Source organism: Mobula birostris, chromosome 3 (assembly GCF_030028105.1).
Source record: "Mobula birostris isolate sMobBir1 chromosome 3, sMobBir1.hap1, whole genome shotgun sequence".
Taxonomy (NCBI): Eukaryota; Metazoa; Chordata; class Chondrichthyes; order Myliobatiformes; family Myliobatidae; genus Mobula; species Mobula birostris.
Genome location: NC_092372.1, coordinates 187,191,628 through 187,211,054, shown reverse-complemented (window position 1 = coordinate 187,211,054; position 19,427 = coordinate 187,191,628). Strand labels below are relative to the sequence as shown.

The following is a 19,427-nucleotide window of genomic DNA, read 5'->3' as shown; positions in this document are numbered from 1 at the left end:
TTAGAACCAGTAACTGTCAAAGAACTGAACGTGGCCATCTCTAGGTTAAAGGCTGGAAAGTCCCCGGGTTCTGATGGGTTTACCTCAGAGTGGTACAAGTCCCTGAAGACACAGTTAGCCCCATTACTACTTAACACCTTTAATTGGATCTTGCAGAGAGGAGAAACTCCTTCTTCCTGGAGAGAAGCGATTATTTCAGTTATTCCTAAAGAGGGTAAAGATAAACTAGAATGTGGCAATTATCGGCCAATTAGTGTTCTTAATTTAGATTACAAACTATTTACATCTATATTAACGCGCAGATTGGAAAAGCTTTTACCTGGCCTAATCCACTTAGACCAGACTGGATTTATTCAACAAAGACAAACACAGGACAACATAAGGAGAACTCTGCACATATTAGAACAGGTTAATAAGAACGAGACAGAGACAATGGTAGTAGGATTGGACGCTGAGAAAGCTTTTGATTCGGTTAGTTGGGCATTCCTATACAGAGTGTTAGGAAGATTCGGCTTTCAAGAAAAGTTTATTAAATTAATTCAGACTCTATATGACAGCCCTACAGCCCGAATTAAAATAAATGGGGACCTCTCTGACTCCTTCATCTTAGAGAGAGGCACTAGACAGGGATGCCCAATTTCTCTCCTTTTTGCGCTATATATTGAACCGCTTGCCCAACTAATAAGACAGAGCGAAATCGTAAAAGGTATCAAGGTGGCAGGGATTGAACAGAAAGTGGCGTTATTTGCAGATGATGCTTTTGGTCTATCTGAGTGAACCAGAAAAATCATTTATACGATTGTTTACTCTGTTGGATGACTTTGGGAAAATATCAGGTTATAAAATAAATGTAAAGAAAACGCAGGTTATGTTCCTAAATTATACACATCCAAAAAATTGCAGGATACATATGATCTTAAGTGGGAAGCTAAATCATTAAAATATTTAGGAATAACCCTGCCGAAGGATCTTTCAACACTGTCACAGGTAAATTATGGGCCATTAATCTCAGAGATAAAAGCAGATATGCATAGATGGAATCTTATCCCCTTCTTAAGTTTAAATTCAAGGATAAATACTATAAAAATGAATATTCTTCCTCGGTTATTGTATCTTTTCCGTACTTTACCGGTGGAGGTGGATGATAATCAATTCAGGGAATGGGACAAATGGATTTCCCGCTTCATTTGGCAAGGAAAGAAACCTAGAATTCGATATAACACCTTACAGTTAGGGAAGGAAGGAGGAGGTATGGTTCTTCCTTGCCTGAGAAATTATTTTTATGCCTCACAGATAACCCCTCTGTTATATTGGTGTAATAGGGAACATAAGGCTAGATGGAAGGAAATAGAATTTGGATTAGTTGACAGTTTTCCTCTTCAGGCCTCAATAGCTGACAAAGGATTGATGGCCCAGTTGGAAAAATTTAAAAACGCTTGGATAAATCTTACATTAAAAGTATGGCAGAAGGTGGTTAATTCATGTGGAATTAATAACATGTTAAAACTCTTTAGATGGTGTGCATATGATACCGAATTCCTTCCCAACAGAGGAGATAAAAGATTTGAGCTATGGATAAAGAAAGGTCTTACAACCTACCTCTCATTTATAGATAAAAGAGTATTACAAAGTTTCCAAATCCTGCAGGACAAACATGGCCTAGAACATAATGACTTTTTTAGGTACCTTCAAGTACAAAACTATGTTAACCAGAGTTGTAGATATACAGACCTATCAACAGTAGAATTAGAATTTTTCAAGATTCTGAATTCGGCTTGCAGTTCAATACCTAGTAAATCAGTTTCTCGATTATATAATGCATTCTCCCATGCTAAAAATGTAAATACACTGTATATTAAAGAGAAGTGGGAGAAAGAAGCGGGGTTGGTACTTTCAGAGGAGGCTTGGGAGAAAATCTGCAGCTTTCAATGGTCCTCGACTAATTCTTTGACTTGGAGAGAACATTGTTGGAAAAACATTATAAGATACTTCAAGACCCCATATCAGGAAAAATATAAAGATACAAATGTGATGTGTTGGAGAAGGTGCGGCTCCAAGGCAAATCATTTTCATGTTTTTTGGGATTGCCCTAAATTAAGTCTATTTTGGGAAGGTATTCATAGAACATTAGTTAAGGTACTTAGGTCCCAGATACCTCTGAACTTTGAGACGCTCTATTTGGGGCATGTATTGTTTCTTGAACAGAAGGAAGATATAAAGTTGCTGCAGGCCCTCTTAGCAGCAAGTAAGAAATCAATCACTAGAAAATGGCTAAATCCAATACCACCTACATTAGAAGATTGGTACGAAATTATCTTGGAAATATTTAAAATGGAAAAGTTGACTTACTCCCTGAGAACTCAAAAAGAAAAATTTTATCAAATCTGGAATAAATGGATTGAATATATAACCCCAATGCGAGCAGACTTTAGATGACTCTCCTAATGTTTTATACTGCTCTTCTCATCAACACAGTAATATTGCTAACGTAAGCACCCCTAGTCTAAATGTTTGTTTTTTTTGTTTTCTTTTGGAAAATAGAGAATTAACACAAGTAAAGGGAAAGATTTGGGAAAGGGATAAAAAAATGAAAAAATTAAGTAAATAAGTACATAGGGATTGGATAATTATGTCTGCGGGCAGGAGCAAGCATGAACAAACTAGGATATAAGCACCTACAATGGTTGATACATAGGCTTATATACAGCATTTTGGACCAGTGGAAATGGTCTAGAAGGGTTATATGGAAACTATTATTACCATTTTTCTTAACAACTAATTCCATTACTTAGCCTAATAGGTTAGATTTACCACAGTACATAATTATCTATTTAAATGTTTATTTTCCTTTTATATCATCTCAATGTGTACTTAAGAATGTATAAATAATTGTAGTTTTATACATATAAAAAAATGGAAAAGGTTATATGTGTGAAAAAAGTACATGATATTTGTGAATTCCTTATCCAAATAAAAATAAAATTAAAAAAAAAAGTGTCTGGTAAATCTCTTGGGACTGACACACAAGGTTCCTCTGTCTATCTGTGCTGCTAAGGGTACTGCCATTTATTGTATGCTTTTTTTGAATGTTTGACCTCCCAAAGTGCAACACCTCACACCTATGTGGATAAAACTCCATCTGCCATTTCTCAGCCTAGATTTCCAAATGCCTATATTCTGCTGTATCCTTTGATAACTTCCCTCATTATTCACAACTCCTGCACCTTTGTGTTGTCTGTAAACTTGCTTATTGGTTCATCTGCATTTGTGTATGTATATATTTTATATATAAATAAGAGGTTCCAGCACTGATTCCTGTCACAGACCTGCTGTCAGAGTTAGACCCTCCCCACAGCTATCCTCTGGTTTTTTATGACTAAGCCTATTTTGAATCCAGCCTACCAAGTCTCTATAGATCCTATTGATCTTAATGTTCTCGGTCATGAGGAACTTTGTCAGAAGTTTTACTGTGTCCATGTACACAATGTACATTGCGTGCCTCATCAGTTATCTTCATCATCCTTTCAAAAAAAAAAATCTATCTTCTAAGACGCAAACACGAGGAAGTCTTCTCCTATCATTTCGGATCTCCCTCTTCTCCTCCCACTTTCAAATCTCTTACTATCTCTTCTTTCAGTTAGTCCTGACAAAGGGTCTTGGCCCGAAACGTCGACTGTACTTCTTCTTATAGATGCTGCCTGGCCTGCTGCATTCCACCAGCATTTTGTGTGTGTTGCTATCTTGTAAGACATGTCTTTACTACATAAAGCCATGCTGACTATCCCTAATAAGTCTCTGCTTTTCCAGTAGAGTAGATCTAAGCTAGTAGCATCTTCTCTCGTAATTTATCCAGCACTGATGTAAAGCCCGTTGGCCTATAGAAAACCTACAGCACAATACAGGCCCTTCAGCCCACAAGGCTGTGCTGAACAGTGTGCTTATTTGCTTATTTGTCTCTGCTGCCCTTCTTAAACAATGGAACAATAATGACTTTTGGGACTTTATCTGTCAGGAAAGAGGATACAAAAATCACTTTCAAGGCTTGAGCAACCTCCTCTTTCTTTTCTCTGAGTAATCTGGGACAGATCCCATTATAATCTTAACACTCTTCTTGAGACCCAGGACCTCTAGAACATCAGCATAGCCCTCCCTGATCTCACAGTCCTTCATATACTTTTCCTTTGTGAACATCAATGGTACTTATTGAGTACCTTGCCTAATTCCTCGGGCTCTAATAGGTCCGTGATCCTACTATCTTTGTAGTTACCTTCTTGTTTTTCAGTTATGTATAAAATGTCTTGGGATTTTCTTTTAATGCTACTTGCTGAGGGCATTTCATGACCCTGTTTCCTATTTAAGTTCTCTCCTGTTTCATTTATATTTACATGGAACATAGGATAGTACAGAACAGCAACGGGCCCTTCAGTCCACAATGTTGTGCCGAACCAATTAAATTAGTAATCAAATGGCTAGCTACACTAATTGCTTCTTCCTACACAATGCCAATATCCTTCCATTTCCTCACGTTCATGTATCTGTCTAAGTGTCTCTTCAAAGTCTAATGATTCTGCCTCAATCACCACCCCAGACAGACATTCCAGGCACTTGCCACTCTCTGGGGGCAAAAAAAAAACTTACCCCTCACATCTCCTTTGAAATTACACCCCCCCCCCGCCCCACCTTAAATGCATGCCCTCTGGTATTAGATATTTTAAACTTTGGAAAAACGATACAGAAGATTCTGGTTAATTGGGCCATCAGTTATGGCAGTTGCTTATTTGGAACAACTCTTAAAGAACAAAAACAAATCAAGATAATAGTCAGGATTCCCTTTGTTTATTTGGTACACTATGCTGCTTAAAGATTCTAGCATGGATAAAGTAGTGGCTGATTGGCAGGAAGTAAAGGATGGGAATAAAGGGAGCCTTTTCTGGTTGGCTGGCTGCCAGTGACTAGTGATGTTCCACAGGGGCCTGTGTTGAAACTGATTCTTTTTACGTTATATGTTAATGATTTGGTTGATAGAATTGATGGCATTGTTGCAAAGTTTGCAGACAATATGAAGATAAGTGAAGGGGCAGGTAGTTTTGAAAAGTAGAGAGGCTACAGAAGGACTTAGACATATTAGGAGAATGGGCAGATGGAATATACACTTGTCGAGGAATACATGGTCATGCACTTTGGTAGAAGAAATGAAAGAGTTGACTGTTTTCTAAATGGAGAGAAAATACAAAAAAATGAGGTGCAAAGGGAATTGGGCCTTGCGCAGGATTCCCTAAAGGGTTAATTTGCAGATTGAGTCTGTGATGAGGAAAGCCAATGTGATATTAACATCCATTTCAAGAGGACTAGAATATAAAAGCAAGGACTTTATAAAACACTGATGAGCCATCACTTGGAATATTGTGAGCGGTTTTGGGCCTCTTATCTTAGAAAGGATGTGCTGAAACTGGAGAAGGTTCAAAGAAGGTTCACAAAAATGATTCCAGGATTGAATGGCTTGTCATTTGAAGATCTGATGGCTCTGGGCCTGTATTTGCTGGAATTCAGAAGAATGAGGGTTGACCTCATTGAAACCTATTGAATGGTGAATAAGGCCTGAATACAATGGATGTGGAGTGTATGTTTCCTGTGTTGGCAGAGTCTAAGACCAGGGGACACTGTTGCTGAAAAGAGGGGCGTCCTTTTGGAATGGAGATAAGGAATTTCTTTAGCCAGAGAGTGGTGAATCTGTGGAATTCTTTGCCATAGGCAGCTGTGTATATTTAAAGCAGAGTTGATCAATTATGGATTGGTCAGGACATGAAGGGATAAGAGGAGAAGGCAGCAGATTGGGGTTGAGAGGAAAACTGTATCAGCCATGATGAAATGGCAGAGCAGACTTGATGGTCCAAATGGCCTAACTCTGCTCCCATAGATTTTATTGTCTTAACTGGGGCAGGAGGCTATTGCCAAACATTTTCTAACCAGCGTCAGCCGCATGCACATTAGATACTACACCATGTTTGGAGTGAATAGTTTTTAAATAGTGTCACTTGCATGTTTGTGTTCAAAACCGAGTGATTTTTGTCACTGATAGTTGGTGAGTAATAAACAGTGAAACAATTCAGAACTGTTTTGCTCATTGCGGTTTAAAGCATTCAGGCTTAGAGATGCCAGAAACGGCCAGGAGTGAAAATGAAAAGATTTCAGTACTTCAACTACAAAGAACTTTAAGGTATCGACAATCATCCTGAATGTTATAATTAAATTGAAGATTTGTAGGATGCAATTTTCAAAACCTCTTTTTGAAAGCAGTCCACTGTCTGCTCTGATTTTGTCCATTTACAATCAATCAAAAGAATATGTCAGCGTATACTGAATGAATTCCTCCGTCAATAACTATTAGGTTATAATGCAGTTTTATAGTACTGTAGTACTGTTGAAGTATTCTAATTTATTCTGTATTTCATTTAAATGCATAGTTTGTTAACCAGTTAAATCGTAATTTGGCTTTTTTATACTTTGTTGTTGTCTATTTCCATGAAACTTCAGCTAACTTGTACAGCCATTTAATTTGTCCAAAATGTACTGTTCCTGATGTATCCCAATTAACTGGAATCCGCTGCATTGTCTGTCTACTCTATCTTTACCTCTCATAATCTTATAAATCTCTATCAGTTCTCCCCTCAGCCTCTGCCACTCCAGAGAAAACAACCCAAGGTTATCCAACTTTTCGTTATAGCGCATGCCCTCTGATCTAGGTAACGTCCTGGTATACCTCGTCTGCACCTTCTCCAAGCCCTCTACATCCGCCTATAATATGGCAACCAGAACTATATACAAAACTCCAGATGTGGCCAAGCTAGAGTTTTATAAAGCTGCAACATAACTTCCTGACTTGTGAACTCAGTACTTCAACTAATAAAAGCAAGCATACTATACACTTTCTTAACCAACCTTCCAATCTGTGTAGCATTCTACTTATAAACAATTTGTGTGTGACTCAAATGTCTCATAAGTTTCTCATAAACCCCATCTGCTTTTCTTTAATTCCTTTTTGACTAAATTTGCAACATCTCTTGTCATCCAAGTTTCCTGAACTTTGCCATCCTGTCTTTCTTAAAGGAACATGTTGGGCCTGAATTCTGACCAGCTAGCCTTTAACTGACTCCCACATGTCAGATGCAGACTTAGCCAGTACCAGCTTATGTCAATGCATTCTCCTTAGATCCTGACATAATTAGCCTTTGTCCAGTTTAGCATTTTTCCACGAAGTCCACTTTTCTCCTTATCCATAAGCATCCTAAAACTTACAGAATCATAACCATTGTTCCCAAAATGCTCTCCAGCTGCAACTTTGATAACTTGGCCAGGCCTACTCCATAATATAAGATCCAGTATGGCCACTTCTCTGACTGGATTATCTACAAGTTAGAAGAGTAGTTTAACCACTTTAGTCATATAAAGTCAGTTGTAAAGAAAGCTGGGCTTTCAGTTTTGTCCCCTGAAAAGAATTTTTATAAGCATGTGTGTAAATAAATTAGCATGGTATCTCTGGTGTTTGCCAGAACAAAGGTCCCTCAGAAAGTGAAAACAAAGTTCTGTATCACATTAGAGCTTATGCACTCTGAAAACAGTGGCTCATTGTAAGCAGGTAGCACAATGCCAACCCTAAGCAGTCTGCACAATATTAATTTAGTCAAATTATTACTGGTCTCTGTATATTGCTTTCATATTTTCCAGTGGGTGGTGCTTCATTGTGGATTTTCTGAACCTGAAGGTTCATGTTCTGAGAACATGTCTAATTTGAATTTAAAAATGAATTTGTTATCATAATGTAGCATTATTGTGTTGCTCCATAAAGTTGCAGCATAACTGGAGTAATAATTATGGTAAAAAGTCAGTTGAACTCTTTCTGTTTATTAATATTGTGGGTTATTTGCACTCTATTTCTACCCATTACTTTAGACTTCAGACAGCCTGAAATTTTCAGATGATATGAGCCCAAGAAGAGACTCCTCATCAGATAGCTTTAGTGATGCTTCAAAGGAAGGATGGCTGCAATTTCGTCAGATTCTTACAGAAAAAGGAAAGGTAATGTATTTTAATGGATGTGTCAAGTTTAATTTATGAAAGTGTGTTTAAAATTTGGTATAAAAAACAGAAAATGTCCAGTTTATGGATAACCTGAGGAATCCTTTCATACCACAGAACTGAACATTGATACGTTTATAGCAGGGAGTCTGCTGAAGGACTTGGACAGGTTGGGAGAATGAGCAGGTGGAATACAGCATAGGGAAGTGAGTGATCATGCACATTGGTAGAACAAATAAAGGGAAAGACTATTTTCTTAATGGGGAGAAAATCAGAAATTGAAGGTGCAGAGGATCTTGGGGATCCAGGTGTAAGATTCCTAAAGGTGGACTTGCAGATTCAGTTAGTAAGGAAAGCAAATACAATGTTAGCATTCATTTCAAGAGGACTGGAATATATAAGTAAGTATGGACTGGAATATAAAAGTAAGTATGTAATACTGAGACTTTGTAAAGCATTGCTGTGACCACATTTGGAATATTGTGAGCAGTTTTAAGCCCTACACCTAATTAAGGGTGTGGTGGCACTGGAGAGTGTCCAGAGGAAGTTTATTAGAATGATCCCAGGGATGAACGGGTTGATGATATATGAGTAACATTTGATGGCTCTGGGCGTCTGCTCACCAGAATTTAGAAGGATGATGGGATATCTGCTGAATATTGAAAGGCCTGGATGGAGTATATATGGAGAGGATGTTGCTAGTAATAGAATATAGGCCCAGGGAGCACAGCCTCAGAATCAAAGGATGTTCCTTTAGAACAGAGATTAGGAGGATTTTATTTAGCCAGAGTATGTCGAATGTATGGAATTAATGACCAATTTTGAAGTCCAACTCATTAGGTACATTTAAAGCAGAGGTTGTTTGTTTCTTGATGAATAAAGTTGTCAAAGGTTGTGGAGAAAAAGACTGGAAAATGGTGTTGAGAGGGGAAAATAAATCTCCCATGGTGTAGCAGGCTCCATTGGCTGTGTGGCCTAATTCTGCTACTGTGTCTGAAGGTCATTTTTGCAAAAATCCTACCCTAACTCATTTTGTTCTCCTTGCATTCCCTTCAACTCTCCAAGTTTCTACTACTCATCTGCATTCTAAGTGCAACTTATTTACTGACTACCAGGACGTTTTTGAGATGAAGGAGGAAACTGGAGGAAACGCAAGGTTCACACAGACTGCACCAGCAGTCAGGATTAAACTCGGGTTGTTGACATTGTCAGGCCATCATTCTTCCTGCTACACCACATGCTAGACACCTGGTTCTAGACACACCTGTCAGGGAAACATCAACTTTCGCAAGAACTGTTAATTTTCTAAAATATGATTCAGTGGTATTTTTGTATACCCTAGAGTGCACAGGTCCAGTCTGCTGATCTCTCTTCATGTGACAGCCCCCACCCTTGGATCGCTGAGTGAGTGAGGGACTGGTTAACAAACACGTAAAGTCTATTCATTAAACTTGGCTGTATTAACTTCTTAAAAGTATCCAAATGAATGAATTTCTTAATTCTATTCATTTTTAAATATTTGGAGTAACTACTGAGAAAAACTATTTAGAATAGCATCCCGGCTTTTTCAAATTATGCTGAACTGTTTATATATTGAAAGGAATCCTCTATTTAAGCTGTAAATAATCAAAAGCCACTTTTGCTTTATTTGCTATGTCTATCTAAGTCACATGAAATAATATGCTAAAGAAACTTTCTTGGGTTAATGTATTATGCATTTCTCTTCCTATTTTTAACATTATTATTAACTGTTACTTTTTTTCAATTCCTATTATGTGGCTTCAATGGAAGTTCGGTCCAAAGTTTATTTGGAGGCATCAGCATTTTAATTTTTCAGAAACAACTTTAATTTTAATTATTAAATGTCTATTTACCATAAATCTGATGGGGTTATTCCAAGGTTTAATTCCCTGTAGTTCCCTTCATACACCTCCCATCCATGTATCTGTCCAGTTTATTCTTAAATGTTAAAAAAGAACCCGCATTTACCACCTCGTCTGGCAGCTCATTCCATACTCCCACCACTCTCTGTGTGAAGAAGCCCCCCCCCAATGTTCCCCTTAAACTTTTCCCCCCTCACCCTTAACCCATGTCCTCTGGTTTTTTCCTCCCCTTGCCTCAGTGGAAAAAGCTTGCTTGCATTCACTCTTATCTATACCCATCATAATTTTATATACCTCTATCAAATCTCCCCTCATTCTTCTACGCTCCAGGGAATAAAGTCTTAACCTATTCAACCTTTCTCTGTAACTGAGTTTCTCAAGTCCCAGCAACATCCTTGTAAACCTTCTCTGCACTCTTTCAACCTTATTTATATCCTTCCTGTAATTTGGTGACCAAAACTGAACACAATACACCAGATTCGGCCTCACCAATGCCTTATACAACCTCATCATAACATACCAGCTCTTACACTCAATACTTTGATTAATAAAGGCCAATGTACCAAAAGCTCTCTTTATGACCCTATCTACCTGTGATGCCACTTTTAGGGAATTTTGTATCTGTATTCCCAGATCCCTCTGTTCTACTGCACTCCTCAGTGCCTTACCATTAACCCTGTATGTTCTACCTTGGTTTGTCCTTCCAAAGTGCAATACCTCACACTTGTCTGTATTAAACTCCATCTGCCATTTTTCAGCCCATTTTTCCAGCTGGTCCAAGTCCCTCTGCAGGCTCTGAAAACCCTCCTCACTGTCTACTACACCTCCAATCTTTGTATCATCAGCAAATTTGCTGATCCAATTTACCACATTATCATCCAGATCATTGATATAGATGACAAATAACAATGGACCCAGCACTGATCCCTGTGGCACACCACTAGTCACAGGTCTCCACTCAGAGAAGCAATTCTCTACCACCATTCTCTGGCTTCTTCCATCGAGCCAATGTCTAATCCAATTTACCACCTCTCCATGTATACCTAGCTTTTTTCAATTCCTATTATGTGGCTTCAGAATTTTCCTAACTAACCTCCCATGCGGGACCTTGTCAAAGGCCTTACTGAAGTCCATGTAGACAATATCCACTGCCTTCCCTTCATCCACTTTCCTGGTAACCTCCTCGAAAAACTCCAATAGATTGGTCAAACATGACCTACCACGCACAAAGCCATGTTGACTCTCCCTAATAAGTCCCTGTCTATCCAAATGTTTGTAGATTCTGTCTCTTAGTACTCCCTCCAATAACTTACCTACTACCGACGTTAAACTCACCGGCCTATAATTTCCCGGATTACTTTTCAATCCTTTTTTAAACAACGGAACAACATGAGCCACTCTCCAATCCTCCGGCACTTCACCCATAGACAGCGACATTTTAAATATTTCTGCCAGGGCCCCCGCAATTTCAACACTAGTCTCCTTTAAGGTCCGAGGGAACACTCTGTCAGGTCCCAGGGATTTATCCACTTTAATTTTCCTCAAGACAGCAAGCACCTCCTCCTTTTCAATCTGTACAGTTTCCATGATCTTACTACTTGTTTCCGTTAACTCCATAGACTTCATGCCAGTTTCCTTAGTAAATACAGACGCAAAAAACCTACCTAAGATCTCCCTCATTTCCTTTGGTTCCGCACATAGCCGACCACTCTGATCTTCAAGAGGACCAATTTTATCCCTTACAATCCTTTTGCTCTTAATATACCTGTAAAAGCTCTTTGGATTATCCTTCACTTTGACTGCCAAGGCAACCTCATGTCTTCTTTTAGCCCTCCTGATTTCTTTCTTAAGTAGTTTCTTGCACTTCTTATACTCCTCAGGCACCTTACTTACTCCCTGTTTCCTATACATCTCATACAACTCCCTCTTCTTCTTTATCAGAGTTGCAATATCCCTTGAGAACCAAGGTTCCTTATTTCTATTCACTTTGCCTTGAATCCTGACAGGAACATACAAACTCTGCACTCTCAAAATTTCTCCTTTGAAGGCTTCCCACCTACCGATCACATCTTTGCCAGAGAACAACCTGTCCCAATCCACGCTTTTTAGATCCTTTCTCATTTCTTCAAATTTGGCCTTCTTCCAGTTCAGAACCTCAACCCTAGGACCAGATCTATCCTTGTCCATGATCAAGTTGAAACTAATGGTGTTATGATCACTGGAACTAAAGTGCTCCCCTACACAGACTTCCGTCACTTGTCCTAACTCGTTTCCTAACAGGAGATCCAATATTGCATCCCCTCTAGTTGGTCCCTCTGTATATTGATTTAGAAAACTTTCCTGAACACATTTTACAAACTCTAAACCATCTAGACACCTAACAGTATGGGAGTCCCAATTAATATATAGAAAATTAAAATCCTCTACCTCTACAACTTTATGTTTCCTGCAGTTGCCTGCTATCTCTCTGCAGATTTGCTCTTCTAATTCTCTTTGACTATTGGGTGGTTTGTAATACAATCCCACTAATGTGGCCATACCTTTCCTGTTTCTCAGCTCCACCCATAAGGACTCAGTAGACAAGCCCTATAATCTGTCCTGCCTGAGCACTGCTGTAATATTTTCCCTAACAAGCAATGCTACTCCCCCACCTTTCATTCCTCTGCCTCGATCACATCTGAAACATCGGAACCCTGGAATATTAAGCTGCCAGTCTTGCCCTTCCTGTAACCAAGTTTCACTAATTGCTATAACGTCATAATTCCACCTGTCAATCCACACCCTCAACTCATCTGCCTTCCCCGTAATACTCGTAGCATTGAAATATATACACCTCAGAAGACTTTTACCACCACTCACAACCTTTCTATTAGCGGATTTGCTTGAACTTCTAACATCATTTATTTTCACCCCAGCCACACTGTCAGCTCTGACTCTCTGGTTCCCATCCCCCTGTAAATCTAGTTTAAAGCCTCCCCAATATTTGAAGCTATGTATCCAATGCATTGTGCACCTCTGTTAGCCAGCATTCTTGTAAATTTAAGAGCGGGCGGGGGGGGGGGAATCTTTCAAAGGAAACTCCATTTAAGGAATTCATTCTCAAATCCCTCTGAAGGCAAATCAAATTGTAATACATAACTGTAGCCAACACCATTTCGTAGGTTTGATAATATACATCACTTTGCTCTATATAATGGCATAATTTCACTACTCAGCCAATCACTCTGGTCTTTTCAAACATTTATAGTAAATCCTCTTGTGGTTCACAAGCCAGAACATATACAAATCGTTTGTATTTTTATTGCCCCAAAGTTGCTCAGCATTCCCATGCCAACCCAAGAAATATCTATTGCAGGGAAATAGAAAACTGCTAACATACAAATTGGGTTTATGCATAGGTATATAACTTAAATACTTAATTCCATCTTTGTATAAATGGTCTGTTTCTTAAATAAATAGGAGCAATAGAAGGCCATACAGCCCCACAAGTCTGCATCATTTAATTCAATCATTTCATACCTCACATTTTGCTGCCTGCCATATCCCTTGATCCCTCTAGTACCCAATAATCTAACTGAACTAAGCTTTAAGTGTGATCGGTGATGGAGCCTACATAGCCTTCCATGGTAGAGAATTCCAGATGTGTAACCCTGTTGATGAAGGAATTTCTGTTCATCTCAAAGTTCAAAGTAAATCTATTATCTAAGTACAAATATATCACTGTACACCAACCTTGAGATTCATTTTCTTGTGGGCATACTCACTAACTCTATGATAGAAAAATAAACGTAATAGTATCAGTGAAAGACTGCGTCAACTTGGGCATTCAACCAGTATGCAAAAGACAACAAACTATGCAAATACAAAAAGTAAGCAAGCAAGCAATAAACATGGAGAACAATGAGATGAAGAGTCCTTGAATGTGAGTTAGTAGATTGTGGGAACAATTCAATGATGGGAAGTGAAATTGTGTGAAGTTTTCCCCTTTTGTTCAGGGCATGAAAGTTGAGAGGTAATAACTGTTCATAAACCTGATGGTGTTCTTCCTGAGGCTCCTGTACCTCCTTCCTGATGGCACAAGCAAGAAGAGAGCACCTTCGTCCTAAATGGCTTACTCCTTGGGAATGTGAATCTTGGTTCTACACACAACCGAATAAAATGTCCTCCCTACATCCATCCTGCTTAGCCCTGTAAAAATGTTGCAAGTTTCAGTGCGATCACCTCTAAACCCTACAGAATATAGATCTAAGATAAGAAAATCTGCAGGTGCTGGAAGTCCAAGCAACACACACAAAATGCTGGAGGAACTCAGCATGCCTGGCACCATCCACGGGAAAAAAAATGAACAGTCAATGATTCAGGCTGGACTGGTGAAGGGTCTCATAATTTTCCCATAGATGCTACCTGGCCTGCTGAGTCTCTCCAGCATTTTGAGAATATAGATCTATAGGGAGGCACAGTGCTACAGCTCTCGTGACCCTGATTCAGTCTTGATTTTGTATGTAGTTTACCCATTGTCCCTGTGACCAGATGGAATTTCTCAAAGCTTTTTTTCCATTACACCCCAAAAATTTGCAAGTTTGAAATTTAATTGGTCTCTTTAAGTTCCCTCTAATGTGCAGATGAGCAGTAGAATATGGAAGCAGTTGATGGCAGTGTGAGGAAATACACTGAGTTACAACAGCAGTAGTGTAAAAAAAATTGAGAACTCAGTGAGCCAAAGGGTCAGTTTTTGAATTGTAAGTCTCTATGACCTTTGGCTACTCAATCTCCTTCTACAACAAATTTACCATCTCATGTAGGGCCTGATAAATCTTTGTAGCACTTCCTTTATGACACACATACTTTTTAAATAAGAGACTAAAACTGCATACAATACTCCAAATTGTAGTGTCCCTGAAGACCTGAACAATTGCAGTGAGGTATGTTTATATCTGTATTCAAATCCTCGTGTAATAAAAGCTAACCTACCATTCTCCTTTATGTCAAAGTATTTTCAAGTAAACAACAAAATCCCAATGACCTCGCCAATCAGCTGTCATATAATCATGTTAGTTATCATTTTCTCTTTGGATTATTCTTCCAATCTTCCATTCTACTGAAATTGTGGTTGTGTTAAAAGTCAAGTGGATAAGTTTTCATTCATAAAGATATTTCTGTAACACACACAATTTGCTGGAGGAACTCGGCAGGTTGGGCAGAATCTATCACGAGGAATAAACAGTTGATGTTCTGAGCCAAGATCCTAATCGAGGCTGAAAGGGGGAGAAACCAGAATTATGTTATTTCTGTAGTCTCTCTTGTTTCTCCTTATTTGGCTGTTAGGAATTTGGAGGTGATAAGTAGCACCTGTTCAGATGCTTCTGTTGTGAGTTGATTTCTCAATCTTGATTCTTAGTTTCTGCTTTCCTGTCTCTAGAGAGCTGGATGCAAACTGCTTTATGGATGCTATATCTAACACTGAATGCAGTTCTCATTTTCAATGCTTCCTAACATTGAGAAGATAAAAGCCAGTGTGTTTGTTTCATTGGACAGTAGTTTTAGCCTTCTTTCATGGCAATTAACTGGATTTAAACCAGAGTGATTGCAGCCTTGTGGTAATATTTAAACTCTCACTTGGATCTTTGTTTTCTTTAGATGCAAGATATATGTCAAAGCTATATATTTCACCAATTCCATTTGCTTGGCAGTTTGCAAATTTAATCACTTTGCCATCAGCTGACAAGACCCTAGGTTCTGGAATTCTCTTCCATGTGCATTCCATATCTGTGCTGCTCTACCATAATATCTGCTTATGTGACTTACAAACCCCATTTCCAGAAAAGTTGGGATATTTTCCAAAATGCAATAAAAACAAAAATCTGTGATATGTTAATTCACGTGAACCTTTATTTAACTGACACAAGTGCAAAGAAAAGATTTTCAATAGCTTTACTGACCAACTTAATTGTATTTTGTAAATATACACAAATTTAGAATGTGATAGCTACAACACACTCAACAAAAGTTGGGACAGAGTTAAAATAAGATTGAAAAGTGCACAGAATATTCAGGTAACACCAGTTTGGAAGACTCCACATTAAGCAGGCTAATTGGTAGCAGGTGAGGTATCATGACTGGGTATAAAAGTAGTGTCCATCAAAGGCTCAGTCTTTGCAAGCAAAGATGGGTCGTGGCTCACCCTTTTGTGCCAAAATTTATGAGAGAATTGTTAGTCAGTTCAAAAGGAACATTTCTCAACGCAAGATTGGGAGTACTTCGGAAAACCATTGTCACTCAACACAGTCCGCCACTGCATCCAGAAATGAAAACTTGAAACTGTATTACACATGGAGGAAGCCATACATCAGCTCTATGCAGAAACGCCGGCGAGTTCTCTGGGCCCGAGCTCATCTCAGATGGACCGAAAGACTGTGGAACCGTGTGCTGTGGTCAGATGAGTCCACATTTCAGCTAGTTTTTGGAAAAAACGGGTGTTGAGTTCTTCATGCCAAAGATGAAAACGACCATCCAGATTGTTATCAGCGAAAGGTGCAAAAGCCTGCATCTGTGATGGTATGGGGATGCATCAGTGCCCACGGCATGGGTGAGTTGTGTGTATGTGAAGGTACCATTGACTCTGAGGCGTATATTAGGATTTTAGAGAGACACATGTTGCCATCAAGGCGATGTCTCTTCCCGGGATGTCCATGCTTATTTCAGCAGGACAATGCCAGACCACATTCTGCACGGGCTACAACAGCGTGGCTTTGTAGACACAGTGCGTGTGCTTGACTGGCCTGCTGCCAGTCCAGATCTACCTCCTATTGAAAATGTATGGCGCATTATGAAGAGGAGAATCAGATAATGGAGATTAAGGACTGTTGAGCAGCTGAAGTTTTATATCAAGCAAGAATGGACAAAATTTCCAATTGCAAATCTACTACAATTAGTATCCTCAGTTCCAAAACGATTAAAAAGTGTTATTAAAAGGAAAGGTGATGTAACACAATGGTAAATATGCCTCTGTCCCAACTTTTGTTGAGTGTGTTGCAGCCATCAAATTCTAAATTTGTGTATGTTTACAAAATACAATTAAGTTGGGCAATAAAACTATTGAAAATATTTTCTTTGTACTTCTGTCAGTTAAATAAAAGTTCACGTGAATTAGCATATCACAGATTTTTGTTTTTATTGCATTTTGGAAAATATCCCAACTTTTCTGGAAATGGGATTTGTAGATTCAAAATGTGGCTTGGTTATTCTTTCATGAAATGCTGTCATAGTGTCAGACAACACTAAAGCACAGAAACAAACCCTTTCACCCATCTAGTCTATACCAAACCATTAACCTGCCTAGTCCCATTGACCTGCACCCAGACCATAGCACTCTATACCCTTCCAGTCCATGTACATACCCAAATTTCTTTTGCATGTTGAAATCAAATCTATATCTACCACTCATGCTAACATGTTCTTCCATCCTCTGAGTGAAGAAGTTCACTCTCATGTTCCCCTTAAATATTTCACCTTTCACCCTTAACCCATTTGTAGTCTCCCCCAACCTCAGAGGAAAAACGCTTGCTTGCATTTACCCCAGCTATACAGCTCATATTTTTCTGTACAACTATCAAATCTCACCTCAGTCTTCCACGTTCTGGGGAATTAAGTCCTAACCTACTCAAGACCTGGCAACAACCTCGTAAATTTTATCTGCACTCTTTCAATCTTGGGTACATTTTTCCTGTAGGTAGGTGACCAAAATTGCACACAATACTCCAAATTAGATTATACCAATGTCTTATACAATTTCAACATAACATTGCAACTCATTTATTCCATACATTGATTTATGACAGCCAATGTGTTAAAAGCTTTCTTCACAACACTGTCTACTTGTGACAACACTTTTAGAAATTATGGATCTGTATTCACAGATCCCTCCGTTCTATTGCTCTTGACAGTGCCCAGTGCCGAGTGCCTCACTGTATAACACCTGCCCTGGTTGGTCCTCCCGAAGTGCAGTACCTCACACTTTTCTGCATTAAATTCCATCTGCCATTTTTCAGCCCACTTTCCCAGCTGTTCCAGATCTCACTGCAAGATTTGATGGTGTGGCTCGCTATCCATAACACCTCCAATCTTAGAGTTAACTGCAAATTTGCTAATCCAATTTACCACATTATCATCCAAATTGTTGATAAAGATGAGAAACAACAACGAGCCAGCATTGATCACTATGGCACACCACTAATCACAGGCACGAGGAAATATGCAGATGCTGGAATTTCAAGCAACACACATAAAAGTTGCTGGTGAATGCACCAGGCCAGGCAGCATCTCTAGGAAGAGGTACAGTCGACGTTTCGGGCCGAAACCCTTCGTCAGGACTAACTGATGAAAGCGCTACTAAGAGATTTGAGAGGGGGAGGGGGAGATCCAAAATGATAGGAGAAGACAGGAGGCCACTGGGCCTCCACGGGCCTCCAGTCAGAGAGGCCAAACATCTACTACCACTCTATGGATTTTCCTACAAAGCCACTGTCTAATCCAATTTACGAACTCATCTTGAATGCCAAGTAACTGGACCTTCTTGAATAAATTCCCATATACAGTACTCATGAAAAGCATTCACCCCTCTTGGAAGTTATCATGTTTTATTGTTTTACAACATTGAATCACAGTGGATTTAATTTGGCTTTTTGACACTGCTCAACAGAAAAAGACTCTTTCCTGTCAAAGTGAAAACAGATCTCTACAAAGTGATCTAAATTAATTACAAATATAAAATGCAAAGTAATTCATTCCATAAGTATTCATTCACCCCCTTCAAGTCAGTATTCAGTAGATGCACAACTGGACACTGCAATGTCTTCCCAATCAGCCCTTTTCAAGTTCAGCCACAAATTCTCAATTGAATTAAGGTCTGGACTCTGAGCTGGCCACTCCAGGATGTTAACATTGTTGTTTTTAAGCCATTCCTGTGTAGTTTTGGTTTTATGCTTGGAGTCATTGCCATGCTGGAAAACAAATCTCCCAAGTCACAGTTTTCTTGCAGACTGCATCAGTTTTTCCTCCAGGATTTCCCTGTACTTTGCTGCATTCATTTTTCCCTCTACTTTCATAGGCCTTCCAGGGCCTGCTGCACTGAAGTATCCCCACGGCATAATGCAGCCGCCACCATGCTTCACAGTCAGGATGGTGTGTTTTTGATGTGCAGTGTTTGGCTTATACCAAACATGGCATTTAGTCTGATGATCAAAAAGCTCAATTTTGGTTTCATCAGACCATAGAACCCTCTTCCAGCTGACTTCAAAGTTTCCCACATGCCTTCTGGCAATCTAGCTGAGATTTCACGTGTTTTTTTTCCAATAGTGGCTTTCTCTTTGCCACTCTCCCATAAAGCTACGACTGATGAAGCAACCGAGCAACAGTTGTTGTGTGCGCAGTCTCTTCCATTTCAATCTTTGAAGCTTGCAAGCTTTCTGG

At 39.1% G+C, this 19,427-nt stretch overlaps 1 protein-coding gene across 5 annotated transcripts in view; it reads left to right on the top strand.

The window, feature by feature from the left end:
• The window catches only part of LOC140195486 (rho GTPase-activating protein 21-like), a 348,737-nt gene that overhangs the window by 288,760 nt on the left and 40,550 nt on the right, over positions 1–19,427 (top strand). For all 5 annotated transcript variants that reach the window (XM_072253856.1, XM_072253852.1, XM_072253850.1 and 2 more), the window contains one exon: positions 7,951–8,076. In XM_072253856.1, coding sequence (XP_072109957.1) covers positions 7,951–8,076 — 126 coding nt within the window. The remainder of the gene's footprint in view (positions 1–7,950; positions 8,077–19,427) is intronic.